This window comes from Acanthochromis polyacanthus, chromosome 12 (genome assembly GCF_021347895.1).
Source record: "Acanthochromis polyacanthus isolate Apoly-LR-REF ecotype Palm Island chromosome 12, KAUST_Apoly_ChrSc, whole genome shotgun sequence".
Classification (NCBI taxonomy): domain Eukaryota; kingdom Metazoa; phylum Chordata; class Actinopteri; family Pomacentridae; genus Acanthochromis; species Acanthochromis polyacanthus.
Genome location: NC_067124.1, coordinates 13,926,090 through 13,943,459, shown reverse-complemented (window position 1 = coordinate 13,943,459; position 17,370 = coordinate 13,926,090). Strand labels below are relative to the sequence as shown.

General features: G+C 41.5%; 1 protein-coding gene across 1 annotated transcript in view; it reads right to left on the bottom strand.

Moving 5' to 3' along the window:
* LOC110948720 (exostosin-1a) overlaps window positions 1-9,738 on the bottom strand; it is a 42,863-nt gene extending 33,125 nt beyond the window's left edge. The window contains 6 exon segments of the mRNA XM_022190403.2: window positions 8,658-8,740; window positions 8,742-8,789; window positions 8,791-8,844; window positions 8,846-9,394; window positions 9,396-9,555; window positions 9,557-9,738. Coding sequence (XP_022046095.2) covers window positions 8,658-8,740; window positions 8,742-8,789; window positions 8,791-8,844; window positions 8,846-9,394; window positions 9,396-9,555; window positions 9,557-9,609 — 947 coding nt within the window. The 5' untranslated portion in view covers window positions 9,610-9,738.
* Between the last annotated feature and the right edge of the window lie 7,632 nt (window positions 9,739-17,370).

Below are 17,370 nucleotides of genomic sequence, written 5' to 3'. Positions count from 1 at the left end.
CACATTTTTGTTGCATTCTAGAGCCCTGCCCAATGAATAAAACCGGCATATGGATATGTGTTTATATGTATTTTTTATTGTTAATTCTCATGACTTTGTTGCTGATGTTTTTCTTTTGGCTAAAATCCCTTTAAAGGATTTCTAAAACTTCTTCAGTGGGCACCAAAATTTCACAAAACTACAATCTCTTTTTACTATATCAAGTACAGCAGCAACAGACGGGACAGAATGCTAAGACATTCTGCACAGGTAAGCCTGACCCCTGATATTGTGAATAAACAGAATGAGCTTGAACTCAACAGGTCAGCCACATGCAACTCTGTCCTCAGTTTGAAGTCAGAATCAGTCTTTGCATGAAATGTTATGCTGAGAACAACGTAGGCCACACCATAGCTTAGCTGCTCAGTTATCCACTTTCCTGTGTTGTTTTCATAGCTATCGCTTACCGTGAGCTCAATAAATATGAGCAGTTTTTAATCTCTAAGGTCTAATGGATGACCTGTGTAGCTGGGCATTTAACCCCCTGAACACAAAGCTATGGGCCATTAAAGCTACGGACTAAATGATTCCTCTTTTGCACAGTAATCGTCTTCTGAAAGGTACACTATGTGCATCTCCTGCTTGACAAGATATATACGTTGAAACAACAAACTTGGAAAAGCTTTTTTTGTTGCACACATTCAGCTGTTGGAGTACCAATTTACACCCAAACAAGCCTTACTGACAGACAGAAATTCGATGGAAAATTTGCAAAGATAAAAGGAGAATGTAGGCTTGAGGAAAACTCAGTGTGTCACACTGACACGTTTCCTGTTCTATTGTCTGTCATCATCCAAAAAGATGAACACCAGCTGACAAAGATATGAAACTTCAAAATCACAGCATTCAGAAGAGCTCAGCTCAACTCACTGTTGTTAGTCGCTGATGGTGCCAGCATTTTCCTCTGTGGGATTAAATCTGTTTATAGCCTTAGAGACAACAGACAGGACAACAAACAGCCAGTGGAATAAATATCAGATAACGATGGATTTATACAAATTTTATAAATGAAATTTGCAACAGAAGTTAAATTGACAACGCAGTGTGTGGGAAACACATAAATACAGAAAAAGTCTGTTCAACAGCTACTTGAGTTTTGTTTATGTGACAGGCCAAAATACACTATTCTCTTGAGAAACAGTTCATTGGCAAATAAAGGCCTGTTTTGCATCTATTGTAAAGAAGCATGTAAAAAAAAAAAAAACATGTAATGAATAGCATGACTGACTCAGGATCGTTCAGCAAGGGGAGTTGCTGCGGAGCCCTCTTTAACAAAGTAATACCTAAAGAACTCTTAGCAGCTCCATAACCCGTGCCTTCACTGCAACACACAAACTGGCCAAGTACAACACACCAGAAACAGCATTTGAAACACTGACCAGTCCTAAATTATTGTGTGGTCATGTAAATGTCCTCTCTAGGTCAATGTCGACGAAAAAAAAAAAACATACAATCTGTGCAGAGTGGTTTCGTGGTTTACCAGTCTCCTTCCACGCCTGCTGCATCATTCAGCTCTTTCCAGCAGCGCCAACTGTTCTGGTTTACTGGCAGAGCTGAGTTATGCAGGATGGCAGCTCGAGAAGCCATCTCAAAACAGGCATCTTTTCCGTAACTGAAGTCACATAGTTTATCAGGGTATAAAATCTTCAAGATAAAGTCACCCACTGCACTGCATAATAGAAACAGACTGCAGACCGAACATGGTAAACAGACAAAACAGAGAACAAAGTCATCATCTTAATACAGAAGCAACACAATCAGTCTCATTATCTACTCGTCTCTCCAAAACACCGTCAAACATGGCCTGGAGCGTCTGATGTGCACGGCCCTGTTGGCACAAACCTACTGGCAACCATCAAGCCAGCTGCGTAAAATTATCCAAAGAGATTTTTCTGACAAGATTTTTGGCTTTTACTGAATCCAGCCTGTCTTCATCTTCGGTTGTCTTCTTCACCAAGCAAACGGTCACAGACTATCAACATACATGCAGTGCTAACTCTTACAATGCAATCTGTCTTTTTTTTGTCAGAAATATTACATAAAATAGCAGTCTGAACATAGAGCAGCATCCATTAAAAACATTTTTTTGTGTCTGGAATACAAATATGGTTTCGGCTAGTTCCCCCCCCACACACACTGACACAAAATGTACATACATGTCATGTCAGTGGTCATCTCCTCGTTGACCTTAGTCTTTGCGTTTTGCTCAACTGCAGCTTTTGTCTAAAGGCATGATCTGACATTAAGGATTTGCTCAGACTGCCTTTACCAGTGACAGTTCTTTAAGGTCATCTTGGCGTTTTTGCCCTAAAGGTGATCTATGCAGCTATGTCAAGGTGTGTAGAGGTTATGAGGTGCAGCTGGAGCTTCTGTTTTCCTCCTTCAAACTGTACCTCTTTATCAGACCTATGGAAGGTACTCAGGAGACCGTAAGAACTGGGATTACTGCAAATGTTTTTTCTAGAGGTTACAGAGAGTGGAGACACATCAGAGCACTTTTAGACGCTCTTGGCTGGAAGCACTGAACAAAAACTGCTACAAAATAAACATTGCGACTCTGAACAAGTACACTGTGGGAAGAAATAAAACAGCTAATCCAATGTGTTGAAATACCAGATAAGATGGTGGAAAAAGGCATTTATTGTTAATGTGCAGGAACTCAGAAACTGAACATCCTCTCTCAATGATTATTATTTTCCCCAAGCTCTAAAGCCCGCATCAAGTTGGCTAGCAGCCCTCTGCCAGGGGCTTTGGCCAATACTGAGGATTAAAACACTGCAAGTCTATAAATACACCTAGCAGACCAACGTCACCATCCAGCCAGCTACTGCACACACCTCTTACTGCTGGATAGCTGGCATGTGTTGTCATCTTTTCCGCTTCTCTCTCACTTTTACTGTCTCCCTTCATCTTTTAGCTTCTCAGACTCTCGCTGTTTGTTCTCTTTGTGTTCCCATTTCTCCCCCTAACTTCCTCTCAGTTAGTTTCCCACTCTTCTGTGACTCTCCCCTCATCTCTCACTCTATCCCGCTCATACTCTCTCGCTTGGCAGGGCCTCTTAATTGGAAACAAGCTGTGAGAGGGCTTTCAGTTTGAGGTTAAAATTGAATCTGACCTGCCTCCTGCTGCATCTTTTCTTCTCTCCTTTGGCTGTTTTACAAGCTTGTACACAGTGGCTGAGTGCGGATATGTAAAGGACATGACAGATAAACCAGGAAAATGGAGGCTTACGAAGTTTAATAAAAATACGGAAACACAGTACAATAGAAGACGTAACTTGGCATTTTACAAGTCACTGATCAGCATACCGTCTTTCATTTGCAAGACATTTCAAATAATGTGTTTATTCAGGTAGCCAAGAGAGACAGAGCACAACTTAGCATCAGATGTTTTTACAGTCAAACAGATCACATCATTAAGGGTGCTATATGCAAGCATTTTATTTTGAAAGTTCAGTCGCTTCATACCAGCTCGCCATGGCCCGTCCTGTCTCGTGTTTCTCTACCCGCAGGCTGGCCAGGTCACTGTTGTGGCAGTTCTTGATGTCATTCAGCTGCCTCTACAGAGAGTCTTGTCCCACAGGACTCTAATTCTATCATCTCTGAATGCGACGGCAGTCCTTGTTTTGCTCTCCAGGACATCTGCTATGAGCTGGAGGGTTATTAAGACCAGAACCTGTAGCGGATTAAGAACTGGTTCGTATGCTTCAACACAGAGCTTGCTGATGCTGAAGAGCAGAACAAGTGTGCCATAAAGTTTGATTATGATGGTCAGCTAGCATCGCCAGCTGCAGTCTATGATGATGGAGTTGAAGTCAATCCATAGGTTTAGAGACTTATTGGAGAAGGAGCTAAATAACACTAAGTACTGTCATGAAATCAATCAGGACAGTCTGCTGGTATAGAAACAAAAAGATATGACTCACTATTTCCAGTCAGAACTGACAGAATAAAATCAAAGTGAAAACAGGATGTAGAGATTTGTGAGTTAGCCCTGTGGCCTTGAGATCAAGTGAAAGGCTTTGTATCCAGGCAACCATACGCACAACTAATCATGCAATCACATGAGTTCATGATTCCACCCCAAAAGACTGTCATATTATCTCTTAGTCAAATCGCCCACCGCTAGTCCAGATGTATTTATTTCTTCCTCCAAACAGGCCATGCACGTCATACACATATGCAATACATCAAAACCCCCATATTTGTACCAAGCTAACATCTGGAGCACAAAGTCTCAACTATTACACAAAAATGACATGGCCATTACATGGTAATTATGGTGAGAGGCTGCATTCAGTCTGTCACAACTTCCTTGTTGTCAGTGCGAGAGGATAAGAGGGATTTGTGACACAAAGGGCCACAGCCAGGCACAGAAACTATTACTTCCACCCAGTTAGACCACAGACTGCACTGTCTGACCCACAGGGCTGTGTAACACGACAGTGCAACTCAGTCACAATCATACATCAACCTTCACTGAGAATTCTGCACTAACCAGACATGATGCAAAGTAGATTTTTTTTTAGCATCTGATTCCTGGCATAAAGAAGTGAGATAATACTGTATGGAAAAAGCTCTAATGTTGTACACCTACATTTGTTAAAATATTTGACACACTTTCAAATTAACTAATGTCTTAACCAGACACTAAATCTGTCTGTCTAACAAACAGCTGCTTAATGCAACCATTTCATATTTTCCCAATTTGCAGCATCCTCCAAGCAGCTTACTCCAACTAGTGTGTTGTTTACAGCATAGTACAAGTCAGAATCACTTTTCATTTGGAAAGTTGAATCATGACCGAAAGACAAATATTGATCTCCTTGGCAACTGGTTTCTCAACTACTGTCCCACCCACATCTTCGGCCCTGCCAAGTCTAGCCCCCTTGGAAAGCAATGCAAAGCTGGGTGCCAGGATGGGGATAAAGAGCAGGTCTAGGTATGATTTGCCTTCCAAAAATAATGCAGCTTTTGGGGAATTGATGAATCAGACCTTTACAAGTAACTAGAGCCCAGAAAGCACCAGATTAGACCAATACAGAAAGAGTAGCAGCAAAGATGCCATTTGTAAAAGCTACTCACAATACAAAGACCACATGTACCCTCTGGAGGATCATTTAAACTGCTTACACAATATGTAATAAGATGGACCACACCTGGAGCATCCTTACCCTATCCATCACACCAGAGAAAAAACCTGAAGGGATAAAATGTGATTCATAATTCATGTATCACTGCTATCAACACTACACAGAGGGAACAGCTCTAGGTGATTTAAGAAAATACTACATTCAACGCGTAGTAGAAACAGCACTCATTTCAGCCTGTCACCGCATTTTAAACACACCCAGTTTATAACAGAGTGAGCTATTATTGCATACCCAAATAAAAAGATAGTTCACAGCAAAAGATCAGTCTCAGGAGCCTCAAACTGTGTCCTGTGAAATCACTGTATACTGCAGGATATTTTTACCGGATCCGGTGCAAACAAACTTCTTATAAAAAAATGTATGATATCTCGCTGAGAAATGCACTTTTCACTTTGCCTCCACTATGTACAAAAAACATGAAAATCGCGTATGAAGAAAGTATTAGGGGCTCTAACTTTCTCTGTCATCACTCCTTCAAACTGTCAATGTGGCCAATGTCACGGTACAACGGCCATTATTAACCTGTAATAATATTGTTACATGCAGGCAATGCCATGGTCATAAAATGATGACTTGATTTACAATCTGCCACTTTGTAAGCGTTGGTTAAGCTATCACATACCTTCATACATATGTGTATTATTCCATACTATTTCCATCGACTGGCATCAAAAAATACAAAAGTATCTAAATCAGAAAATTTATATTGTGAATTCAGCAGCCTTAAGTTCCAGTATGCAACAAGAGAGGAGAAAAGGTGAGACTGAACGAGGATTCAGACAAGGCTTTCCTTCTCTCATGTTCTCTTGCCTACTCTAATTACAAACAAGAAAAAATTGTTTTGATGTGTGTTAAGGCAAGTCAGTAAGAATTTTAAGTCAGCTGTCACTAATTACAGACATGTATATACATTCACACGTGAATCTAACACTTAGCAAGAAAAATTGAGCTAGCATAGTGGGGAAAGTGCCAGGGTCACACATGGTTCACAGGCACAGTGGACGCATGCACAGACCACAACAGCAGCGGATCATGTCCAGCATTGTTCAGAGATGCAGAGCTAAACTTTGGTGAGCAGACATATGAAGGATGTAGACACACAGGTTTGTCAGACTGCCCAGCACAGGATTGGCAGATGGAAAAAAAGGAACGTAAACAGGATGATCTAACTTAAGGAGAAGACTCATGTTTGCTGAATAACAATAATCATCATCAGTTTTCCCCAACGGTGGTCCATATGATTCTAATCCAACACACGTTGGTCAAATTCAGCAAGTATGTCCTCAAATTCTACAAAAATGCGATGTTTGTTACAAGCCTGGCTCTGTAAATATGAGACAAGCAAAGTTGCTCAGACCAATCCGGACGACATTATTCCGAGTCCAAGAAGTTTTATAACCACGATAATTTCCGTGACAGACTTTGTCGAGTGTTGTAGTTCTACCAGGAAAAGGTAACGGTGGGATCAACATTTAATGAATAAATCAGCTTTATCTAACATTACAGAAATTCTGTATGACTGGGGATCAAGCCAAAGCCTGCTGACTGATAGTGGTGTGGCTTACTGAGGATGTAATGAGTGAGAAGAACTGAACATACTGTAACCATGCAATGAAACTAAGCTGGCAAGGGCTACAGAGATACTCAAAGCCTGTTTCTCACCCAATGCTACTTAATGACAGGAGGATTAATTTTTCCTTTGGGTTATGGCGCTGATGCCACCATCTCTGATGTGAAATCACTTCCCTGGCAGCGCTTTGGCAGCAAGCAGTGAGCTGGCAAAGAGTGCAGAAAGTTCATGTCTTAAGAGTGATATGGAGAATATGATTACTGAGCGAGCGAACCTAATGAGTAGTACCACTGTGAACTTTCCTACCCAGCAGACAGTAAACATGTGAATCCTATCAGGAAGCACGGTAAACAAACAGGATATGAAAACACATCCGAACCAGTAAGTGATTTAAAGTCCAGGAGGAAAACACCTCTTTCTCACTGTAAAATGTATTGCAGCCAAAGTTTCATAGCAAATCCCTTAAGATACGATGTCACCCAAACTGAACAGTTGACAGCAACATGGTAAAAAGTTGACATGAGGGTCAATCACAGCGAGCCCCAAAACAACGGAGGGGTCACACAGGACACGGGTTGGGGCCAGGGCATTCCCTGGCTGATGCAGTTGGGTTTGTCTGGGAAATGACTGAGCAAACAGGGGCCAGAGTGGCTTCCCTTGCTGGCACCAGCTCTTGTCCCCTACTAATCCATTCCAAAGAGCCACAGTCAAACACCCAGAGCCATACAGTCACCAATAACAACACAGCACAGTCTGGGGGGACACGAAATGAATCCCACTGGCCAAATCCTGGAGACAGACGCCAGTTTGCTCATCAGATTGAGCACAGAAAACAGTATGGCTTAGCTGCAGGACTGGGTGATGATCACAGAGCAACTCTTTTAGGCAATGGAAGTGTGCAATAACTGCCTTCATTGGGGATGAAAGACGAGTTACGACAATTACTCACCACTGCATACCTATTTGATTTCAACACAGTTACCTGTGCATTATGATTACCATTAGGCAACATTATAAAGAGAGAACCTTAACGTTTCTGTGACAAAGTATCAGGACTCATGATACAACAACAAACAAAGAGTAAGATGACGAGCACATAAAAAGAAAGATGCAGATTCATCCACTGCTTGAATAACAAGCTGTACAGACGAAGGGAGATATAAATGACATTATCACAGTAATTCTTGTGGCTGGCATTAAAGTGGAGCTCCTTATCAGCACCATGTCTAATTCGATAAATAATATCATATTATGAGTGGAATATTTAAAAGTAGCAAGTCACCAGTGTCTATTAAAGGATTGTGGTTGAGTAAATAACAAAAGCAAAATGAAGAGCAATCACATCAAGGAAGCATGATCTTTGTACAGACATCAGACCATGTGTGTTTGGAAATTGTATGATCACAGTTCCTCATCTCCAGTAAGAGTTATGACTAATTCTTTTCATGATGATGGGAAAGTCCCAATTTAAAACAAAAAATAGGAGGGAGCGAATCAAACATGGGAACAATAGTGATAAAACCTAAGATTTAAGCAAACTAAAGCTTAATCACCATTGTAATATATGTTTTTAAAGAGTTCTGCCAATCTATATACCAGTGAATAAGTAGTTCATGGTTACAGAACATACATTGAAAATAAAAGGTTTAGCCTTTAAAGAGAACAGGTGCGGCTGTCAAAACCTTCAACACTTTCAATTTCTACCACTGTTTATTATTAGAGTTGGATAAGAACTAAAGGTCAACTTGGTAAATTCTAGCAAATATCAAGGATAAGATGAAAAGACAAGACAGCTGCAATGGGAACTAATCCAACTTATAGTGCATCTGTGCAGTGTGGAGGTTCTAAGAGTGTCATCTATTAAAGCCAACAATTTTAAAGTTAGGAAGTACTCACTTGTCGTATTCTGCGTTGTCTCTATCACCGTGCATCCTTGTGCTTCTGCAGTCCTTCCCATGCTTACAAGTGGTGAGGAGGACCAACATCCTCTGAGTTGTGAACATGATATAAAGCATTCCTAGTGTCCGAAACCTATTCCAGTTAGGTACCTTCTTGCCTTAAAAACAAGCATGTACTTCCTAATAAGGGGGGATTGTGTTGTGTTTCAGATAGCCCCTTTCCCCTCCTGTCCTGGGGTGGTCTTTAGAGAAGAGAGGGATGGAAACGTCAAAGTTTGGCCGAAAGTTCTCTGTGCTGATGCTCGCCTTGGCCAACATTGCGAGGCCAATGTCAAAGCCAAGATCTTCTGTGTAGTCTGGCCAAGTGCCAGAGTATAAGTTAAAGATGATGTGGTTTTTGCCTCCATTCCACAGAGGAAGGCTCTGGATTTTTGCTTTCAAGTTGTGTACATACTGGGGGGAAAGCTGGTCCCGGTCCAGAGTGTCCAAACTCAGGACAAACAAGCAGGCCTTTCCTGGGTCAGGTGTATAGAACCTGGAGTCTTCAATCGAGGATAAGATGTTCTGGTAACTCTCTGACAGCTTCTCCCCTTTCAGCTGGGGGTACACGTAAACTTTAAATCCATTCCTCTCACACATGGAGAAGTCGAAACAGGACTCCATCCTGCAACGTTTTCCGGTGTACAGGCCTGAGAGTGTGTCCCTTTTCTGCCTGGGAGATATGTGTTCATCCGAGATCATCGCTCCGGTCCTGCTCCCAGGGGCTGAAGGGCTGCAGGTAACCGGGCAGAGGACGCCACCTCGCCCCGAGGTGATAACCGGCGAGGTTGCGGTCATCACGCCGGCTGGGACCCCGTCTGGAAAGCGGGACTTGTATCCCCCGAAACAGAACAACAGACCAGACACGCACCGGCGGAGAACAGAAGTAAGTATCGTTTTTTGGCCTGCATGTGTCCGGCGATCTGGGATAAGATGCCCGGCGATAAATCCAAGAAGTCCTGAAGTTTTTGGTCTCACCACCTCCTGCGGGAACGTTCCGCCATCTTCCCCCGGGCTGCAAGGGTTGTGCGCTCACTTCTCCCTCCTTCTGCTTCAGATGCCTTTCACAAGTCCGGGAACTGATCCAACGCATGTGGGCGATTTATAATGTTTCATCCACCTCGTCTCCTCGTCAATAATGGCATCGGTTAACTGATAACAGGTTTTCCTAAACAACACGGTGACCCGATGCGCTTAAATCAGGGCATCTGAAGTCGCACCCTACTTTCCTTTGTATAACGCCACCTTTACTCAGCCGTAAGCGATCATTTCAGCTCACAGGATTCATTTCTATGGAGCTACAACCACACACCAGAGCAACAACAACACCGCACACAACGACTACAAACTTGAGTAACGTTAAAGCAGCGGTGTGAGCCAGACTTGTTGCCTGGACAGTTAACTATTGTCCCCACTGGAAATTAGGAACCAAGCGGGCTCTGGAGCTCCAAACATTCAACATACCCGGTCGGAGAAGCTGCCACAAATCTTCCTCTTACTGTATCGAAAGACCCGAGTATCATTTTTACTGTTTGCTGAATCCACGCCGCAGATTTCTCCGGCCGACTTAGCTAGCTAGCAGGCTACCTAACAAGCTAGTTTCTGAAAACATTCCGAGTTAGCCTGTTAGCTAAGCGGCTGCATCAAAGAGGCTTTAAGGCTGGTTGGAAGTGCAGGCAGCCGGACAGTCTCTCCCCGCCGCTGAAAAACATGTCTCCTCGCTCGTTCGCAACTTATCCTTCGCTCTTCCTGCTGAACCGACGGACTAATTTGTCCGTGAATTTCTCCGGTCGTGTAAAGTGTTCAAGTGGTGACTCTCTCCCTCTCACACACACACGCGCACACACACACGAAAACAAGAGTGCTGTGGAGACTGCAAGCCACGCAAGGCAGCACGGCCGTCCCACCAGGACGACTGCTGATGATGATGTGACGTTCCTCCACGGCGCACGGTGCGTTGCCATTGGCTGCGGTCACCTCCGCGGCGGGCGGGGCTTCCACTGCACCCATTCACAACCAGAGAGAACGGAGAAGAAAAGGCTCCCGTAGTGGCCCGGCCGCAGTAGTGTGAGCTGGAATTTATGGTCTTGTCTACTGAGCAATGCCAATCCATTTGAAGAATTGACAAGTAGTCCCACTCTTAAATGCAGGAATATTTACCAAAATAAACACACTTTAAAACTCATATTGTTAGAGTATACAACAGAAGTGTGTACAGGCCTTTGCTGTATGTCAAATGATTCCAAATTTTATAATCTCTCCATACAATTTCTAAGCTAAAACAGAAAAGCATTTTTGTCTTATGGAAAAATAAAAACTAAAATGTAATATTTTTATTATATTGAAAAATACAGGTATCACAGGGTGTATATTCACTTATGCCACCTCATATCATCACACTCCTAGTTTCGTGGTTCACTGACAGGACTATTCATTCACTATGGTAGTATTGGACAGTTTCCTGCCAAAAAACAGTACATTACTGAAATTCAAATATTGTATGTTTTCATTATTTGTATTTCCACTGGGCTGCACAGTGACGTAGTGGTTAGCACTTTCGCCTTGCAGCAAGAAGATCCCCAGTTCAAATCCCTGCCTGGGCCTGGGATCTTTCTGCATGGAGTTTTCATGTTCTCCTTGTGCATGCCTGGGTTTTCTCCGGGTACTCCGGCTTCCTCCCACAGTCCAAAAAATATGCTGAGGTTAATTGGTTACTCTAAATTGCCCGTAGGTGTGAATGTGAGTGTGATTGTTTGTCTGTATATGTAGCCCTGAGACAGACTGGCGACCTGTCCAGGGTGTCTCCTGCCTTCGCCCGAGTCAGCTGGGATAGGCTCTAAGCTGCCCTGTTTTATTTACCATATATGTAAAGTCTCATAGTAGGAGTTTTCAATTATTCTGGCAATTCTTTTCCATGTGGAGACATGAGATAGACATATGCCAAAGATAGATATAGACATACAATACTTACAGCCCTTAGATACAAAACTGAGAAACATCTGGTGTTCACAGACCATTTTATAACCATGTTCATGTAGTTAAGCTAACTGTAAATCACCAGTGGGCATAGCTCAGTTTTAATTCCTGTATTTTCCATGTAGTCTTTCTAAAGTATTTGTTTCAGTTTGTTCATAAGAGAAAAGACTCCACTCTTCAACTTAGATATATTGAACAAGGGCATACTCACGTCTGGTGTATACCATTGCTGTTCTGCTACTTTCTAGTCTATTATGTGACCTTCTTTAGCTGACTAGGTTTGGACTTATTGTCCAAGTCTGAGGTTATTTAAGGACAATTTTAATGGGCGATGAACTTTCTCTGAACACCAAAGTAAAAGCTAAAACAGCTGACCTGCTGGTTAAAAGAAGAATGTCAATGAAACCAGCAGATATTATCCTCTGGGAATAATAAATGTCTGCAGTACTTGATGGCAATCCATTCATTAGTTGTTGAGATATTGTAGACATGACCAACCTGCTGGACTGGCAGACTGACAACCACCACTGCCACACCTAACTTCTCTACAAAATCTCAGGAAATTTAATCTTCGGAATTTCTTGCTTCAGTTTGAACAATTATTACAAATCCAGGTTAAACTGGTAACAATAGAAGATGAACTCCAGTGGATTTGAAAGATCGGCCCATGTTCCCAGCAGCCCCATCAATTCTGTGTTGCGCTGCAGTCGTGAAGGCCTGTCACATAAATTTGAGTGACGTCGGCTAAATGCTTTCACCCAGTCGTGACCCAGTTAAATTCCCATGCTCTTTTAAAGACCAGTATTCTGTTGCTTCTTGCATGTGAACCACAATAGAGTAATAGCATTAGTGATATAGAATATTTGGTAAATTGCTTTTGCATTTTCATCCAGTAGTTTTGTGAAAATGTTGATTGTTTGCACTGACATTTCACGACATTTGTGCAGAAATATTTTCACTAGGGATGGTCTTTAAATGTAGAAATACTATTCTGCTAAGTTAAAAGGAATATTTAGCACACAAGCTCACTGAAAGGTGCATTTAATAGCTATTCTGGAGCTTTTGATCCAATTGCATGGTCATAATTAGCTGACTGGACTTGCCTAGTCGTCATAGAAAATATAGAAGTTTGTTATCCAGAATTGTTTTAATGTAAACGAAATCCATCTTGGACGATTCTAAATATTACTTTTATTTTCCTTTTGAGGTTAGTAAAGATGACTAATTACAGAAAATACCATGCAGACTCATTACTAACAATAGACTACATCTCTAGGGGATAATTTGCAGTTTTCCCCATGTATAGGTGGGTTATTGTTAAGAATTTTGGATCTATATGACAATAACATGAAACAAAACACATAATTCCAAATAGCTTTTTTAGTGGAGCAAGACTAACTAAAGTGTTGCCGATAATGATACAAGATGCACACTTTTGTTCATCATCCATGAGCTTGTTTTTGTTGTGTTCAAGTTTCACCTCAAAGAGAACTTGAGTTATTCTGCAGCTGAGAGATTAATTGTCTGTTGAAAGCCTTAAAAACAGGACTCCTGTGCTAAACTCTTAGACCTTCTGATGGACAGTTCTGGTTCTTCTTCAGCATGCTGTGGTCCTGCCAAAGTGTCCAGTGCTGCGCTGTTGCTGAACCTGACCTCCGATCCCTCCGCCGGTTGTTAAACAACAAGAGAAATCCATGCTTTTCCATCTCAAGTGAAACAGAGTACAATAGAAAACACTGGGTGAGAGGAGAATGGACTTCTCCCTGAGAGGGATTGCACTGGTGAATGAAGACCGGCAGGACAATGGCACTGCACTGCATTAGCCAGGTCTTTTCTGGCATGTAGTAAGCCATGATGTGTTTTCACAGCTGCCGTGGTCTGAAAGACTACAAGTGATTTTGCAGAAGCGGGGAAAGAGCAAGGAGGAATGTGAAGCTGCGTTCCTTAGGAGCTGTGGACCAGCTATCTGCACTGCCTCGGTACCCCATGGGCCAGTGATCAAAGACAGGGAGGGATACGACGGCCACCTCCTCATTCTCTACCTCCTCCCTTTCTCTTTGTCTCTCCCACTCCTGCCTTCTCCCTCTCTTACCCTTTCTATCTTTCCTTCTTCTGCTATCTGGCATTCTTTCCATCTTTCCTCTCTTTCATCCCTTTAACTGTTTTACGAGGGGGGGGGGGGTCGCTGCTGACTGATGCGAGTAGATGGACGTTCCTCAGCTTTTGCCACCAAGATGATCAGATGGGCTTTGTTTATAAGTCGCTGTTTTATAATTCAGGCTCTTTTAAGTGGTCCATCCATGTGGAATCGCGACCTTCTATCTCTTAGCAATCTGAAAATGATTTTTGTGCTCAGATGCTTGACTTCAAAACCAGCAAGATGATAGAGAAGGGACAAATCAACAAAAATACCGACAATTGGATTCCAGAGAAAAACCAGCAGAAAAGCGGTGGGGTTTTGCTTTTGTGTAACTATTATCTGCAGCTTAATGAACGTGGAGATGCCGTCTCCCTGCTGTTGCATTGTGTTTGCTGAGCTGAGCACTGGCCAGATTTAGAGCAGCAGGGTGACTGAGGCAGAGCAGCACTCCCACTGTGTAATACATGCAGCCATGCCAATATCTAATTTGGATGCACCCAGGTCAGCATAGTTTTCCCAGCCAGCTCACGAGTCAGCCAGCCAAGCAACTAAACAGCCAAATGGAGATTTATTACTTCCTTCCGAGTATGTTTTGAGTTCATTAATTTGCTGTTTGTTAATAAGTGTAATACGTCGCAGATTTGTTATTCAGATTCCGCCCACATGCTCAAATATAAAATATGAATGCGTTGTATGTGTGAGGCCCATGTGGACATGTGCATGACTGTGCACACACACACATTTGTGCTTGTGTGAATACTACGTATGTGTGCGCCTCTTCCATGTAGAGCACAGCCTTGGATGTGATAATTTAATGTCTCCTCCTGACTGAGACTGACAGCCTTGGTGAGGAGCCTCATCCATCTGTGTTGACACTGAAATGCACAAATCACATCTCGGCCTCTCAAGACGAGCAGTGAAATGAAGGGTTCATGTGACAAATGTGTGTGTCTTGTTGCAGAGAGGCCAGTATGATCACTCTCAAGGATTTAAGTGGATGGCTACTTAATATACTGTAGGGCTGTACATCTGGCACATTTTTCTCTATGCAGAAAATGCCCTTATCCACTTTTTTGCTCATATATAAGAGCTTTAGACAGCAGCTGATAATTTTAGTCCCACACATTACTGTTCTCAGCATTTTGACACTTTGGATTTTATACAGATTAGTCAAACTTGATACAATCTGTTAATTCATGAGCTTTGGGGGAGCTGCTTGGAAGATATTGTAACCTTTTTACACTCTCAGTTGTTTCCTCTTTTTTGTGGAAAACTAACCAGGTCTTGGCCAAAGTTTCATCAAGGTCCAGGAGTGCCAAGGAAGTTTTTCTAAACTTTTTTTAAAATCAAAGACAGTCTCAAAAATTAGACACAGATTGGCATCCGTCTCACTGGAGTTATTTCCAGTTGAGACAGTGAACTCTGTTCATTATAATTGTGGTTAATGAATATATTAATCAATGTGGGAGTAAAGGCCAAGTCATTTGCAAAGATCATAAATTTTATAAATGGTCCTAAATCCCTGGCTATACTCATCATTTACATTCTAACTTAAATGTCTTTGCCAGCATATTTGTGGGTCTGCATCGAGGCAGAGAGGTGCTTTGACCCAAATGCTCTAAAAATTTACACCCGCAGGTCTCACTTAAAGGAAGGTGTCCTTAGAATCTGTTAGAAACATCCCCTGGGAACCACGATGCTGGTGGACCTACAGATTGAAAAACCGCCATTGTCAAACCTAGAAATATCTCAAAGATCTTCATCTTATGATTTTATTTCCATAGTTTATCATAGATGGCACATTGATGTTCAGCATTAGGACCTAGGCTAAACAGACAGTCACTCAGCAACATTCAGCAAAAGTCCTTTAGTGGCTGTACGGTTGTATGAATAACCCAAGTTTATGGCAATATTTCTAAAAGATTGCAGCTCAGATCAGATTTACATGCATAAGTGAGGCAGTAGCATTGCATCATGTATTGCTTTCAGCTATGTTCATGCACTCTGCAAGAGATGCAGGTCAGGATAAACTTTTCACTTTTTTTCAACATTAGTGTAACTTATCCATCACAAAAAGACCACGATGAAAGATGAACTCCAGTGACTTTTAAAGATCTGTTTGTGCTCCCAGAATTACCATCATTTCCGTGACATGTCATGAGGACCTGTCACATAAATCTGAGTAGCAACTAGCAAATGTTTTCACAGTTTCATGACCTGGTACATGACCACACTTTAATATTTTTGGCTTCCTGCTAATCAACAAGAAGAGAGAAATAACCTTAAACAGAAAACAATAAAGAATATTTATTGAATTTCTTCCCATTTTCCAGCTAGTATTTTAGTGAAAATGTAGTAGTAGTCCAAATAATGTCTCCTGTGTGGTATGATACAGTTATGAGACACAAAATGCAGGTTGAACTTGTTTAAATTATTTGACAGTTCATCTTGCAAAACTGGAAAAAAGCAAGATCCAACATGTACATAATTTTTACATGCCCATAAATCTTATAAATACTAGGAGGAAAAAGGTTGACCCTGCATGCAAGAGATGTTTTACTTTTTACATTTAAAAAAACAAAACTTTAATCTTGTCTCCCATCTGGATTGTTTAAACACAACCTGCAGTTCAGCAGAAAAGCCCAGAATTTTGTCATGTAACTGCAGGTCACAGCTGAACTAATCATGGCAGCATCTTTGTACCACAGAGCACAGAATCCTTGATATCTACAGATTCTTGTTCGAGCAAAGGATTTTGTTTTTCAGACATGTAGAATAAAGTGATTTGGATGAAATATATTTACATTAAGCTTTGATATTGTGAAGTTTTCCAGTGGAACTGCAAGTCAGAGCCACGGTAAAGTTGAGAATCCAATGATTCTTTCTGTTTTTACAGATTCTGGTCTGATAAAAGTTGTAATTTAAAGCAACATGCCTTTTAAACCTGATGGCTTGTGCAGAGATTCAGAAGGATGAATGATTATTTGTATTCACATTTCTCTGGATTCGTGTAATACCGGATTTATGAATTCAGTTCTATCTATCTATCTATCTATCTATCTATCTATCTATCTATCTATCTATCTATCTATCTATCTATCTATCTATCTATCTATCTATCTATCTATCTATCTATCTATCTATCTATCTATCTATCTATCTATCTATCTATCTATCTATCTATCATTTATTTTGTTTATCATAACTTGATTATCATTATATTCATCTCCCTTATTGTTTTCCCTCTTCCATGCTTGTATTGAGGCCACATATCAGAGAGAAAATTAAAATATAACAATGCACATATTTTTGATGAAATGGGATGAAAACATAAAAACCCCTGTATGTGAAAGGTGCATTTGTGCCTGCGTAAAATATGCTCTCCACCGTATGCAGGACAATCTGTGTGTTTGTTGGAACATCTCAATCACAGAGCAGAGATCAGGTTCAATTACACATGCAATAACTTTTGGGTCTCCGTGGGCCTAGAAACCATTTATATGCTAATAAGTATGACAGCAGTAATGACTTGCAATAAAAAGACATCTGCTGCTTG